At 44.4% G+C, this 12,290-nt stretch overlaps 1 protein-coding gene across 5 annotated transcripts in view; it reads right to left on the reverse strand.

The window, feature by feature from the left end:
* CADM2 (cell adhesion molecule 2) overlaps window positions 1–12,290 on the reverse strand; it is an 871,614-nt gene that overhangs the window by 180,098 nt on the left and 679,226 nt on the right. For all 5 annotated transcript variants that reach the window (XM_064152285.1, XM_064152286.1, XM_064152284.1 and 2 more), the window contains one exon: window positions 10,260–10,430. In XM_064152285.1, coding sequence (XP_064008355.1) covers window positions 10,260–10,430 — 171 coding nt within the window. The remainder of the gene's footprint in view (window positions 1–10,259; window positions 10,431–12,290) is intronic.

The following is a 12,290-nucleotide window of genomic DNA, read 5'->3' on the forward strand; positions in this document are numbered from 1 at the left end:
GGGAGGTGGTGGAGTTGCTGTCCCCATGGTTGTTGAAGCAAAGCCTGGATGAGGCACTTAGTGCCATGGTCTGGTTGATTGGCTAGGGCTGGATGCTAGGTTGGCCTGGATGGTGTTGGAAGTCTCTTCCTAGCTGGTTGATTCTATGATGCTGTGATATCTTTTATCTTTCTATATTCACAGACACATATACATATATTTTACATTTTCTCTCTCACTTGCATGAAGAATACAGAATTGTAGAAACTGAGCTCCAACAAAACCCTGAAACCAACCAAAGAAAAATAATTGGTAAACTTTCTTGGTGAGCATCAATGCTTGGTGAGCACTGATGCTATGACTCTGCCTTACCCCAGCAGAGACTCTGAGCTCCTATTGAGGGGAATGTTCACTTGTTAACACATCAGAAACCACAACAGTACACTTTTGTTAGACACACACACACACACACACTTTCTACATGGCTGCACAACTGCACTGCTGATTTGCTTATCTGTACTCAGCTGCATTTGAGGCATTTTGTTTACTTAATTCAAAATCAATAAGTTTATTTCCTGGCCAATAAGTCCAACATTCTCTTGGAATAGCTGCCTAATTTCTAAGCCAGGTTCAGATATTGATTGCAAAAGAATCTCCCCACAAATGAAGAAACAGCCTGTTGTTGGAATAGCCTTTAGAAGCAAGTTAGCTGATGTCTATGGACATGTCAGACCAACAATTCACTGCACATCTGTGTCTGCCAATAGAGAATTTACTCAAAATTGCCTCTCTGGACACTTCTTTACATAACACATATTTAGCTTATTAGTGCTGTCATTTGGGAGCGTGGTCAGCTTTGGAGCAAAATCTCCCTGCCTCTGTTAGCACGGATCACATCACAGCTGCCAGTTCACAATTGCAATGATTAGGTTTGAAGTTCAAATGATTTGATTTCACTTTTAAGCTTCAAAAGCAGCCTCTAGGGCAGACTTACACAATTAATTTTTTACTGAGTTGTGTTGGGTAATTTACTGTAGTCAGAGAATCTGCACTGGGGTAAGGTAATTACCGCTGGGTAATTTGATGGTACTCTGTTCACAGGGAAGCAACACGTTGGCTGGCTTCTGCTCAGATAAGACCTGGGAGATGCTGCTTCTGGGAAAAAAAACACATCTAAGACATTGAGAAGGGCTGAGCAGAAGTCAGTCATTTCCTAGATGTGGACCAGAAGTTTTACTTGCCCTCAAAACGCCTTTTCAGAAGTATGCATAAGGCCTTAACAGCCTAAAACCTTGTAAATATCATACTGAGAAGCTTTAAAAGTTGCAGTTCTGCACCTGTGCTTCTTTAATACAGGCACAAAGACTGCATTCTTCCTGTAGTTGGAACACAGAAGTAAACAATGAAATGAAATATCCCTTTGAGATTTGTATTTATCACTTACAAGAAGCACATCCTAATAATCAGTGGCAGATAGGCTGACAAGCCAACTTCAGAGTGAAGCCACAGGGGACACAAGTCTATTTCAGGTTTACTGTTGACAGCAAGGGTCAGAGGGAAAATAAACTCAGCAAGCAGTGTCATGCTACCACAAACCTCTGCTGGCCAAGTAGAAACTAAATTACAGCCAAAGCTTTCAGCAAAACAGAAAGATGGGCAATTGGGCTGCCCTGCAGTGCACAGAGCATGACACGGATGAACAGGATTAAGCACAAGTGAGACATAACAGAAATTAGGGATAAAAATAAAGCTTAGAAGACTGGAGGAGCTAATTATCCTACAGGCTGGAATAGGGTACAGTATGCTTAGCCCAAGAACAACCCTGTAATTTTTATATTTGAAGTCTGCAAAATGAATCTGGAGAGGCCTGTGAAAACAAGGATTGGTGGTTGTCTTTTTCAAGACAGCCTTTTTCAAGATACCCTTCTTTTGTTCAAGATATAAATAATACAGGTAATCTCTACTAACAATTACCTAACACTTAGAAAAGAAAAGAGCAGCAGAAGGACACAGACATTAGTTCTATTTCCAACCTGGTTGATTCTATTATTTTATTACATACAGATATATAGAGAAACATGGGAACATGGAATTGTTTCAGTTGGAAAAGACCTCTGTGATCATTGAGTCCAACCTTTGAGCTAACATAGAACCATAGAATCAACCAGGTTAGAAGAGACTTCCAAGAACAGCCAGTTCAACCAAGCACCCAGCCCTGTCCAATCAACTAGACCACAGAACTGTAGAATCGTAGAATCAACCAGGTTAGAAGAGACTTCCAAGATCATCCAGTCCAACCTAGCACCCAGTCCTATCCAGTCAACCAGACCATGGCATTAAGTGCCTCATCCAGGCTTTTCTTGAACACCTCCAGGGATGGCGACTCCACCACCTCCCTGGGCAGCCCATTCCAAACATCACCATGGTCAGCAAATCAAGTCCTAAAGTGCCATATCTACAGGTATCTTGAACACCTCCAGGGATGGCAATTCCACCACTTCCCTGGGCAGCCCATTCCAAACATCACCATGGTCAGCAAATCAAATCTCAAAGTGCCATATGTACAGGTATCTTGAACACCTCCAGTGACCTACCTCCTTGGGTAACCTATTCCAATGCCTGACCACTCTTTCAATAAAGATTTTTTTCCTATTGTCCAGTATCTCTCTATATAAAACACTTAGTGCCATGGTCTAGTTGACTGGACAGGGCTGGGTGATAGTGTGGACTGGATGATCTTGGAGGTCTCTTCCAACCTGGTTGATTCTATGACTGTATGATTTTTATCTTAAAAGTTTAGTCCTCCTCCTCATTTCATGTATCATAATACTACTGATTTGCTTGCTCTATAACAGTAATAACAGTAAGATTTGTGTCTGTGGAAGAAGAGAGAATGAAGCATCTTCCACACTGATATCACTGCTGATGGCATTACTGGCTTTCGTTTTAAGCTTACTTCCTATTAAAACTGATGATAAAAGCAGCTGTGTGGATTCATAAGCACCTCTATCTCCATCTCTCCATGGACTCATTATGAATATCTATTTCATGTAGTCTCACCATGCAGGACAGATTTAATTCTATTCTGTTCACTAGGCACAAATAAAAACCTGTCATTCCAACAATTGCCTTTGCTTTGCTTTTGCTCTGCCTATCATCCACCAGGTGCAAACACAATCCTGTAATTCCTGCTGTTCTGTTGCTTTCATTTTCTTCACTTGCTTTGTTTTGATGAAGCCACATATATTTTGCCCACTGTCAGGGGCCAGTTGCTTGAAACAAAGAAGATTTTTAACTTCCAAGCATAATTATACAAGACAGAAATCATAGAATCATAGAATCAACCAGGTTGGAAGAGACCACCAAGCTCATCCAGTCCAACCTAGCACCCAGCCCTGTCCAATCAATAATGGCTAATTGTTATTGCCTTTTTTTTTTATGGTTTTGCTAACCTGAGACAATAAACAGATGATTTGTAAGAAGTATTCATGTATCACAGATAGAATTATAGAAAGGTATTTAAAGCCAAGGCCAGTTCTAGAGGGGGATGCCTAATCATAGAATGATAGAATGTTCATAGAATGCTCTAAGTTGGAAGGGACCTCAAAGCTCAGCCAGTTCCAACCCCCTGCCATAGGCAGGGACACCTCCCACGAGAACAGGCTGCTCAAGGACTCATCCAACCTGGCCTTGAACACCTCGATAGAGGGAGCAGCCACAACCTCCCTGGGCAACCTGTGCCAGTGTCTCACCACCCTCATTGCAAAGAACTTCTTCCTAACATCTATTTTGAGTCTCCCCCCTGCCACTTTAAACCCATTACCACTTGTCCTTTCATTACAAGACCTTGCAAATAGTCCCTCCCCAGCCTTCCTGTAGGCTCTCTTCAGATACTGGAAGGCCACAAGAACATCACCTCAAAGCCTTCTCCTCTGCAGACTGCAGAGCCCCAATGCTTGTAGCCTGTCCTCATAGCAGAGCTGCTGCAGCCAGGTGAGCATCTCCGTGGCCTCTTGTGGACTCTCTCCAACAGTTCCATGTCCTTCTTGTGCTGGGGACTCCAGAACTGCACCCAGGACTCCAGGTGGGGTGTCACCTAAATACTTGTTCCCCAGCCTTCTTGCAGGCCCCCTTCAGATCTTGAAATGCATTTTGTATCTGTTGTCTAGTTGATTGGATAAGGCTGGGTGCTAGGTTGGACTGTATGATCTTGGAGGTCTCTTCCAACCTGGTTGATTCTATGATTCTGCCATATTGATGCTCACCTGATGGCTGACCATTTTGAGGTACATGCTTAACATTCTCCCATAGCTCTCTGTTCATCTGAGATACCCCTTGGACATTCAGAACAAGTGCCCTATAGAATGGCAGATTAACAAATTCTCCTGACTTTTGTCATGGGGTCTCATAATTCACTTGTTTAGCCTATACTATTTTTGAACTGCTGTCAGGTGGCATTGAGGATACATTGAGTTAGCTCACATTGGGTCCTGTGAGCATACCTCTTTCATACAAACAGGGCATCTCATATATGTTTGAAGTCTTCTGGATTGATGGAAAGAAATCAGTACCTTCCAGAGACTGTAGTAATGCCCACAATGATAGCGAACAACACCAGGAGAATAAAACCAAGGGACCAACTTGCAGTGCAATGTAGTTCATTCAGAATCTTTGGGATTGCTGTAGTAAATCATCTTTCTCCTCTTTTTCCTTCAGGACTCTCTGCTGAAGCACATCATTAGTTGCCTGATTCTCCTTCTCTTGTTATAAAGTTTCATTGAGAAACTTGTCCTGTGTTAAACTTCTGAGTATGTTGACCATAGAGATGCAGATGGTAAGCAAGAGGACATTAGTAACCTATTCTTAGTTTCCTTGTCACCAATAATAAAATACTGCTTTCTTCATGGGTTTAAAGGGCATTTTCACTCTCTCTTCTAAACTTGAGCTTCTTTTGGAGCATTTCTCCCTTTCCAAGTGTAATGGCTCTACATTAAGGATAGAGAGCGTTAAATTGATTTGTGGAAAACAAATGGAGCAAGCAGGAATGACAGAACATTGTGGCTTTTGATAAATTGGCAGTATAAGAGGTCAATAACATAAGGCACATCAGTAACTGTAAACACTCAGTGCAGTTTGTTCTTAAAGAACTTGATTGAATCCACAGAAGAGAAAGAATAGTCGAAACACGAACAGTGGACAAGGGAGGTTATTCTGCCTCTGTATTCAGCACTGGTCAGGCCACACACTGAGTACTGTGTCTAGTTCTGGGCTCCTCAGTTCAAGAGAGATGTTGAGATACTGGAACATGTCCAGAGAAGGGCAACAAAGCTGATGAGAGGTCTGGAACACAAACCCTCTGAGGAGAGGCTGATGGAGCTGGGGTTGTTTAGCCTGGAGAAGAGGAGGCTCAGGGATGACCTCATTGCTGTCTGCAACTACCTGAAGGGAGGTTGTAGCCAGGTGGGGGTTGGTTTCTTCTGCCAGGCAACCAGCAACAGAATAAGAGGACACAGTCTCAAGTTGTGCCAGGGGAGATCTAGGCTGGATGTTAGGAGGAAATTGTTGGCAGAGAGAGTGATTGGCATTGGAATGGGCTGCCCAGGGAGGTGGTGGAGTCGCCATCCCTGGAGGTGTTGAAGAAAATCCTGGATGAGGCACTTAGTGCCATGGTCTGGTTGATTGGCCAGAGCTGGGTGTTAGGTTGGCCAGGTTGATCTTGGGGGTCTCTTCCAGCCTGGTCAAGTCTATGATTCTAAGAAGAAATACAGAGACAGATGCACCCCTCTGCTATTCAGCAAAGTAGTGTCTTGTTACCTCAGGTGCAAATCAGAAGGAGCCACAATTATTCTAGAAGCTTTATATATGTCAGCCCACAGGAAGACTTATTTGCATTACAATCTCATAATGCCCACACAAACAAGAACCTTGCCTTTAATTTGAATCCCATTATATTGCATCCAGTGTGACTCAGTTAAAACCTTTTAGAGCTGTCCTGTTTAGGTCTCTCTTGTTTCATTCAATTTGGTTCATCTCTGTTAATGCCAGCATCTTGAGCAGAGCACTGAAGGAAAAGCAAGCAATTTGCAAGTGAAGGCACGGGCCAGCTTAGTGGTTGATAGTCGTGGGATTTAGAATTCAAGGAAATGCAGATGTTGAGGATTCACATTTCTAGTGCAGATGCCATTTGAATATGTTGAGGAGACAGGTGTTTAATAGCCACTAGGTGAAGAAATGCTTTAATCTCCCTCAGTAAATTGATGAGCTGAATGTTTCAGAAAACAGTTGTTTTCAGTAGATATAACTCGTGAAGACCAATCCACATCCTCCTCATTTTCAGGCTTTCTTTTTTCCAGATGGCATGTTTTACAACTGCTGTCAGCTTCTATGCATGAAGTGCTTTTGCCATTGCTGCATTTCACATGTGCTACAGGTCGTAGATGATCACAGCAATATCCTTGGTTGGAAACAAGTTATATATGGCAGCAGTCTTTATGTGGCATCTCAGAAAGTGAGGTATCAGGCTGGGCAGTGAGTGGCTGCAGAGCAGCCCTGAGGAGGGGGATCTGGGGGTGCTGGTGGATGAGAAGCTCAACATGAGCCAGCAGTGTGCACTTACAGCCCAGAAAGCCAAACAGAGCCTGGGCTGCATCAGGGGAAGTGTGGCCAGCAGGTAGGTGATTCTCTCCCTCTACTATGCTCTGGTGAGACCCTGCCTGGAGTACTGCATCCAGTTCTGGAGCCCCTGTGACAAGTGGGATGTGGAGATGCTGGAGCATGTCCAGAGAAGGGCCACAAGGATGCTCAGAGGGCTGAAGCACTTCTGCTATAAGGACAGACTGAAAGAATTTGGGTTGTTCAGTCTGGAGAAGAGGAGGCTCCCAGGTGACCTTCTTGGGGCCTTCCAGCATCTGAAGGGGGCCTCCAAAAAAGCTGAGGAGGGACTTTTGAGGCTCTCAGGGAGTGACAGAATTAGGGGCAATGGAGCAAAGCTGGAGATGGGTAGGTTCAGACTAGACATGAGGAGGAAGTTGTTGAGCATGAGAGTGGTGAGAGGCTGGAATGGGTTGCCCAGGGAGGTGGTTGAGGCTCCATGGCTGGAGGTGTTTAAGGCCAGGCTGGCTGAGGCTGTGGGCAGCCTGTTCTAGGGTAGAATATCCCTGCCCAAGGAAGGCAGTTTGGAAGCAGATGATCTTTGTGGTCCCTTCCAACTCTGACTTATGCCATGATTCTATGATTCTAAAGTGGCTGAAGTTACTGTAAGCCTGTCTGCTTTACAGACCACCCTGTCCATTTTACAACAGGTTGGTTACACCTACTCTAGAAACAGATTAATGAAAGGTTTCTTCCCTTCACCTCATCTGACAATATTTTGAAGATGCCTTTTTTGGCTAGATGAAAAGTGCCAGTGTTTTGCAGAAATCCAAACCCCTGTGCCCTGAAGAATGGTGGGTCAAGTACAAGTGAATAGCAAAATGTCATGTGAGGGTGAAAAAGCGAACCCCTGAGTGTCTTGCAGTTTACAAATGGAAAAGAACCAACTCAGAGGCCAACATGGCTTCAGAATAGGGCACCCAGATACACAGGCAGGCTTCTGATTGTGGAACTCTTGTGTCAAAAAAATAAGCCAATATATAGAGATACAAAAATGGCTGAAGTTTGGATTACTTAAAGCAAAATCTTCATAGAATCAATCAGGTTGGAAGAGACCTCCAAGATCATCCAGGCCAACCTAGCATCCAGCCCTAGCCAATCAACCAGACCATGGCACTAAGTGCCTCATCCAGGCTTTGCTTCAACACCTCCAGAGATGGTGACTCCACCACCTCCCTGGGCAGCCCATTCCAATGCCAAACATTCTCTCTGACAACAGCTTCCTCCTAACATCCAGACTAGATGTCCCTTGGCACAACTTGAGTCTATATCCACTTGTTCTGTTGCTGGTTGCCTGGCAGAAGAGACCAACCCCACCTGGCTGCAGCCTCCCTTCAGGTAGTTGCAGACAGCAATGAGCTCTGCCCTGAGCCTCCTCTTCTGCAGGCTGCACACCCCCAGCTCCCTCAGCCTCTCCTCACAGGGCTCTGCTCCAGGCCCCTCACCAGTTTCATTGCCCTTCTCTGGACATGTTCCAGTACCTCAACATCTCTCTTAAATTGAGGAGCCCAGCACAGGACACAGTAGTCAAGGTGTGGCCTGACCACTGCAGGGGCAGAATAACCTCTCTTGTTCTGCTGGCCATACTGTTCCTGATACAGCCCAGGCACCTGGGCACACTGCTGGCTCATGTTCAGCTCCTATCTACCAGTACCCCCAGGGCCCTTTCTGCCTAACTGCTCTGCAGCCACTCTGTCTTCAGCCTGCAGTGCTGCTTGGGGTTGTTGTGGCCAAAGTGTAGAACCCTGCATCTTCTACAGACAAGGGCTAGACCTGAGTTTTAAAGGCCTTTTCCTCCTGGATTTGTGTAATGAAAACCCTTACAACAGAGCTTCATTAGCAGGATTCAAAGTTACTGAGGAAGTATGCTAGAAACTGCTTTTCCCCCCACCTTTATTTCAAGTTTCTAGGAAGAGGAGAATGATGAAGTAGTATGAGCTTTACATTTAAAAACTCTTTCACATTTTGACACAATGATAAACAATACAGACAAAGACTTTTTCCTCTCTAACTATTACAAAGGGGAAAATTAATTAATGCAATATGATATTTTACCAAAATTAACACTGTTTATGAATTTTGCTATTCAGAACTCTCACCACCCCCAACCACTGATTCTAATAATATTCAGGTTCTTGCATGGTCATGGAAACATTTTACAGATCATATCTAGATCTAGTAATAACCATATATATATATATATACATATATATATATATATAAATAAATATAAATTGAACTGGAAGAGAAGATTCCTGTGGTCAAATGCTGCTTGTGGTCAATATACTGCTTGCCCACTACATGGCCTCAAGGAGCTCTTTCTGCTTATGGCAGAAAGGCAGTGGAGAATTACAAAGAGGCTTGAAGTATTTACTCACAAAATTGTTATTATTACCTGACTCGCAGGGCTGGCCACAGACCCAGACAGTGCCCTAACACTTTGAGGGAACTCTGTCTTGTTGGCTGCTGAGACTTGATTCTTCCCAGGCTTCTGGGGAAAGGAGGCAGACAATCTCTGACCTTGTCTCCTGTCTCCTCTGGACCATCTGTGTATCACCAGGACTTCTACTCTTAGCAGGAGACTTTCAGGTGCAGGCAGGATGTCTTGTGATGTGCAGTCTCAGCTAAATGTCACATTGGCTATGCAGGTTGATCACATGCAGGCATTTAGAGCCTGTTCTGGATAAACTGGCAACAGTGGAGCTTCCAGGCAAACAATAAGTCAGGGTGCAATGGCAGCAGGCAATGGCAGGCATGAATACAATGGCACAGCACGGCAGAGCACATCAGAACACACCAGAGCACATTATTTAGCTGTGTATATCTTTTATCAGTGTGGGCAGAAACTAATTGCCCTTTGGACACAGAAGAGCCAATCAGAATGGCAGTTAGCCAAACCTTACCATATTAGGCAAAGCCATAGGCTTGCTTTACACAAATTTGGGAAAAGCATAGGCCTTGCACAAGGCAGGCACAAGCTAAGTGTGTGTGTAACTTGTTTACCACAGCATGCAAACAAATCTGAGCAGGCCAGAGTCCTTAGACTCAGTGGTTCCAGGTTCTTTGTCCTCTTTCCCGTGGTTGCTTCTCCCCATAGCAGAAGGAGGGAGAGCAGAAAAACATGCCTGGGCAAGTCAGGACATGGATAAGTCTATGTTGTCCTATCAGGCTGACCATGACAACTTCATATTCCAGTCACACTATATGTTTACCACAGGACTCTGGGCAGGCCAGAGTCCTTAGATCTAGTGGCTCCAGGTTCTTCTGTCTTCTTTCCCACACTTGCTTCTCTCGTGGAGCAGAAAAACATGCCTGGGCAAGCCAGGACATGCATTAAGCCTATTTTTGGCCTATCAGACCTACCACTACACTAACATTTCTCAAAGTGAACTAGGAACTCAGTGCCACAGTGTTTTCACTACTAAAGCTCTTGTTAAACCTTTTAATTAGTCCTGTAAACATACAAAGAAACACCCCAAACCCCCCCAACCAAACACAAACTACACAGAAGGTCTAAAAGAGAGATGCTACCTATCCACAAAATACCTGAGAGTTATGCAGTTTTCACACAACAGAAACGCTGAAACGAAACAAAACTGTAGAAGCAAACATATATAATATGTACTTACAGTGGATTTCTAGAACCTGCATTGCTATCTGAGGTGTAGAGTTTAGGGACTCATGATCTACTCGGCAGCTTACAACTGCACCGTCATCGTTGCGATCTGCCAGGAAATCCAGCGTGCTACTGACTGTGAAGGTCTTACGGTTTTCATCTTCTTCTTTCAAATATTTAACGTCTGGAAGAAAGAATAAACATTGAGTTTTCTCTCCAATACTTTTAGGAACAGTACTCACAGAATCATAGAATTGACCAGGTTAGAAGAGACCTCCAAGATCATCCAGTCCAACCTAGCACCCAGCCCTAGCCAATCAACCAGACCATGGCACTAAGTGCCTCATCCAGGGGCACTTCAAGGCAAGGTTGGATGTGGCACTTGGTGCCATGGTCTAGCCTTGAGCTCTGTGGTAAAGGGTTGGACTTGATGTTCTGTGAGGTCTCTTCCAACCCTGATGATACTGTGATACTGTGATACCTCCACGGACGGTGTCTACACCACCTCCCTGGGCAGCCCATTCCAATGCCAATCACTCTCTCTGGCAAGAACTTCTTCCTAATATCCAGCCTATACCTCCCCTGGCACAACTTGAGTCTGTGTCCCCTTCTTCTGCCTGGCAGAAGAGACCGACCCCCACCTGGCTACAGCCTCCCTTCAGGTTGTTGTAGGCAGCAACGAGACAGAATGGCTTTACTTGGGTCCCAACTACTTCTAATGCTTATTGATTTTAATTTGCTTCAGCAAAATAGAAAACTTGTTACATTATTTTGTTATAATGAAAGCTTTAGGAGATGTTTATAAATACATAAACATATCAATTATATTACACTGAGATTGCATGTGTCCTCTGTGTCCTAAAAAATAAAATATTAAATCCCACTAGAGAAGAGGATGACCTAAATACAATTGCCATGAAATATCAATTTTAGAAAGCAAATCCTATATGGCTTAAACTACGTCATTTTAGATTTAAAATATCTCTGAAATCAAAGGTGCTCCTTTTCATTGTCTCCAGAGAGAAGATCAAACCATGTAGTTATACAATTTCCATTTCCCCATGAGAAATAAATTCTTGCACACAGGCATTTTTCTGCCTCTTGGTTGTTATGCTTTAAGACATTTTAATTTCTGCCATAGTGACTACTGATATTTAGAGATCAGTAGGTGAAAGAAATATTGACCAGGCCCAAAGCAAAGTTATTATAATCAAACAGCAAATATCTTCAACAATATTTAAAGCAAACATGAGATTCTGTTCCAAGAGTTAGGTTTCCAAATTTGATAGTAAGTCCTTATATAGATAGCATTCTGCTTAGAAACAATCATAGAATCTCAGAATTAACCAGGTTGGAAGTGACCTCCAAGCTCAGCCAGTCCAACCTAGCACCCAGCCCTAGCCAGTCATCTACACCATGACACTAAATGCCTCATCCAGGCGCTTCCTCAACACCTCCAGGGATGGTGCCTCCACCACCTCCCTGGGTAGCCCATTCCAATGCCAATCACTCTCTCTGCCAGCAACTTCCTCCTAACATCCAGCCTAGACCTCCCCTGCCGCAACTTAAGACTGTGTCCCCTTGTTCTGTTGCTGGTTGCCTGGCAGAAGAGACCAACCCCACCTGGCTACAGCCTCCCTTCAGGTAGCTGGGGACAGCAATGAGGTCTGCCCTGAGCCTCCTCTTCTCCAGGCTGCACATCCCCAGCTCCCTCAACCTCTCCTCATAGGGTTTGTGTTCCAGGCCCCTCACCAGCTTTGTCGCCCTTCTTTGGACACCTTCCAGCACCTCAACATCTCTCTTGAATTGAGGGGCCCAGAACTGGACACAATACTCAAGCTGTGCTCTGACCAGTGCTGAGTACAAGGGAAGAATAACCTCCCTTGTCCTGCTGCCCTCACTGTTCCTGATGCAGGCCAGGATGCCATTGGCTCTCTTGGCCACCTGGGCACACTGCTGCCTCATCTTCAGCCTACTGTCCACCAGCACACCCAGGTACCTTTTTGCCTGGCTGCTCTCAGCCACTCTGTCCCCAGCCTGTAGT

This window comes from Pogoniulus pusillus, chromosome 12 (assembly GCF_015220805.1).
Source record: "Pogoniulus pusillus isolate bPogPus1 chromosome 12, bPogPus1.pri, whole genome shotgun sequence".
NCBI classification, from domain to species: Eukaryota; Metazoa; Chordata; class Aves; order Piciformes; family Lybiidae; genus Pogoniulus; species Pogoniulus pusillus.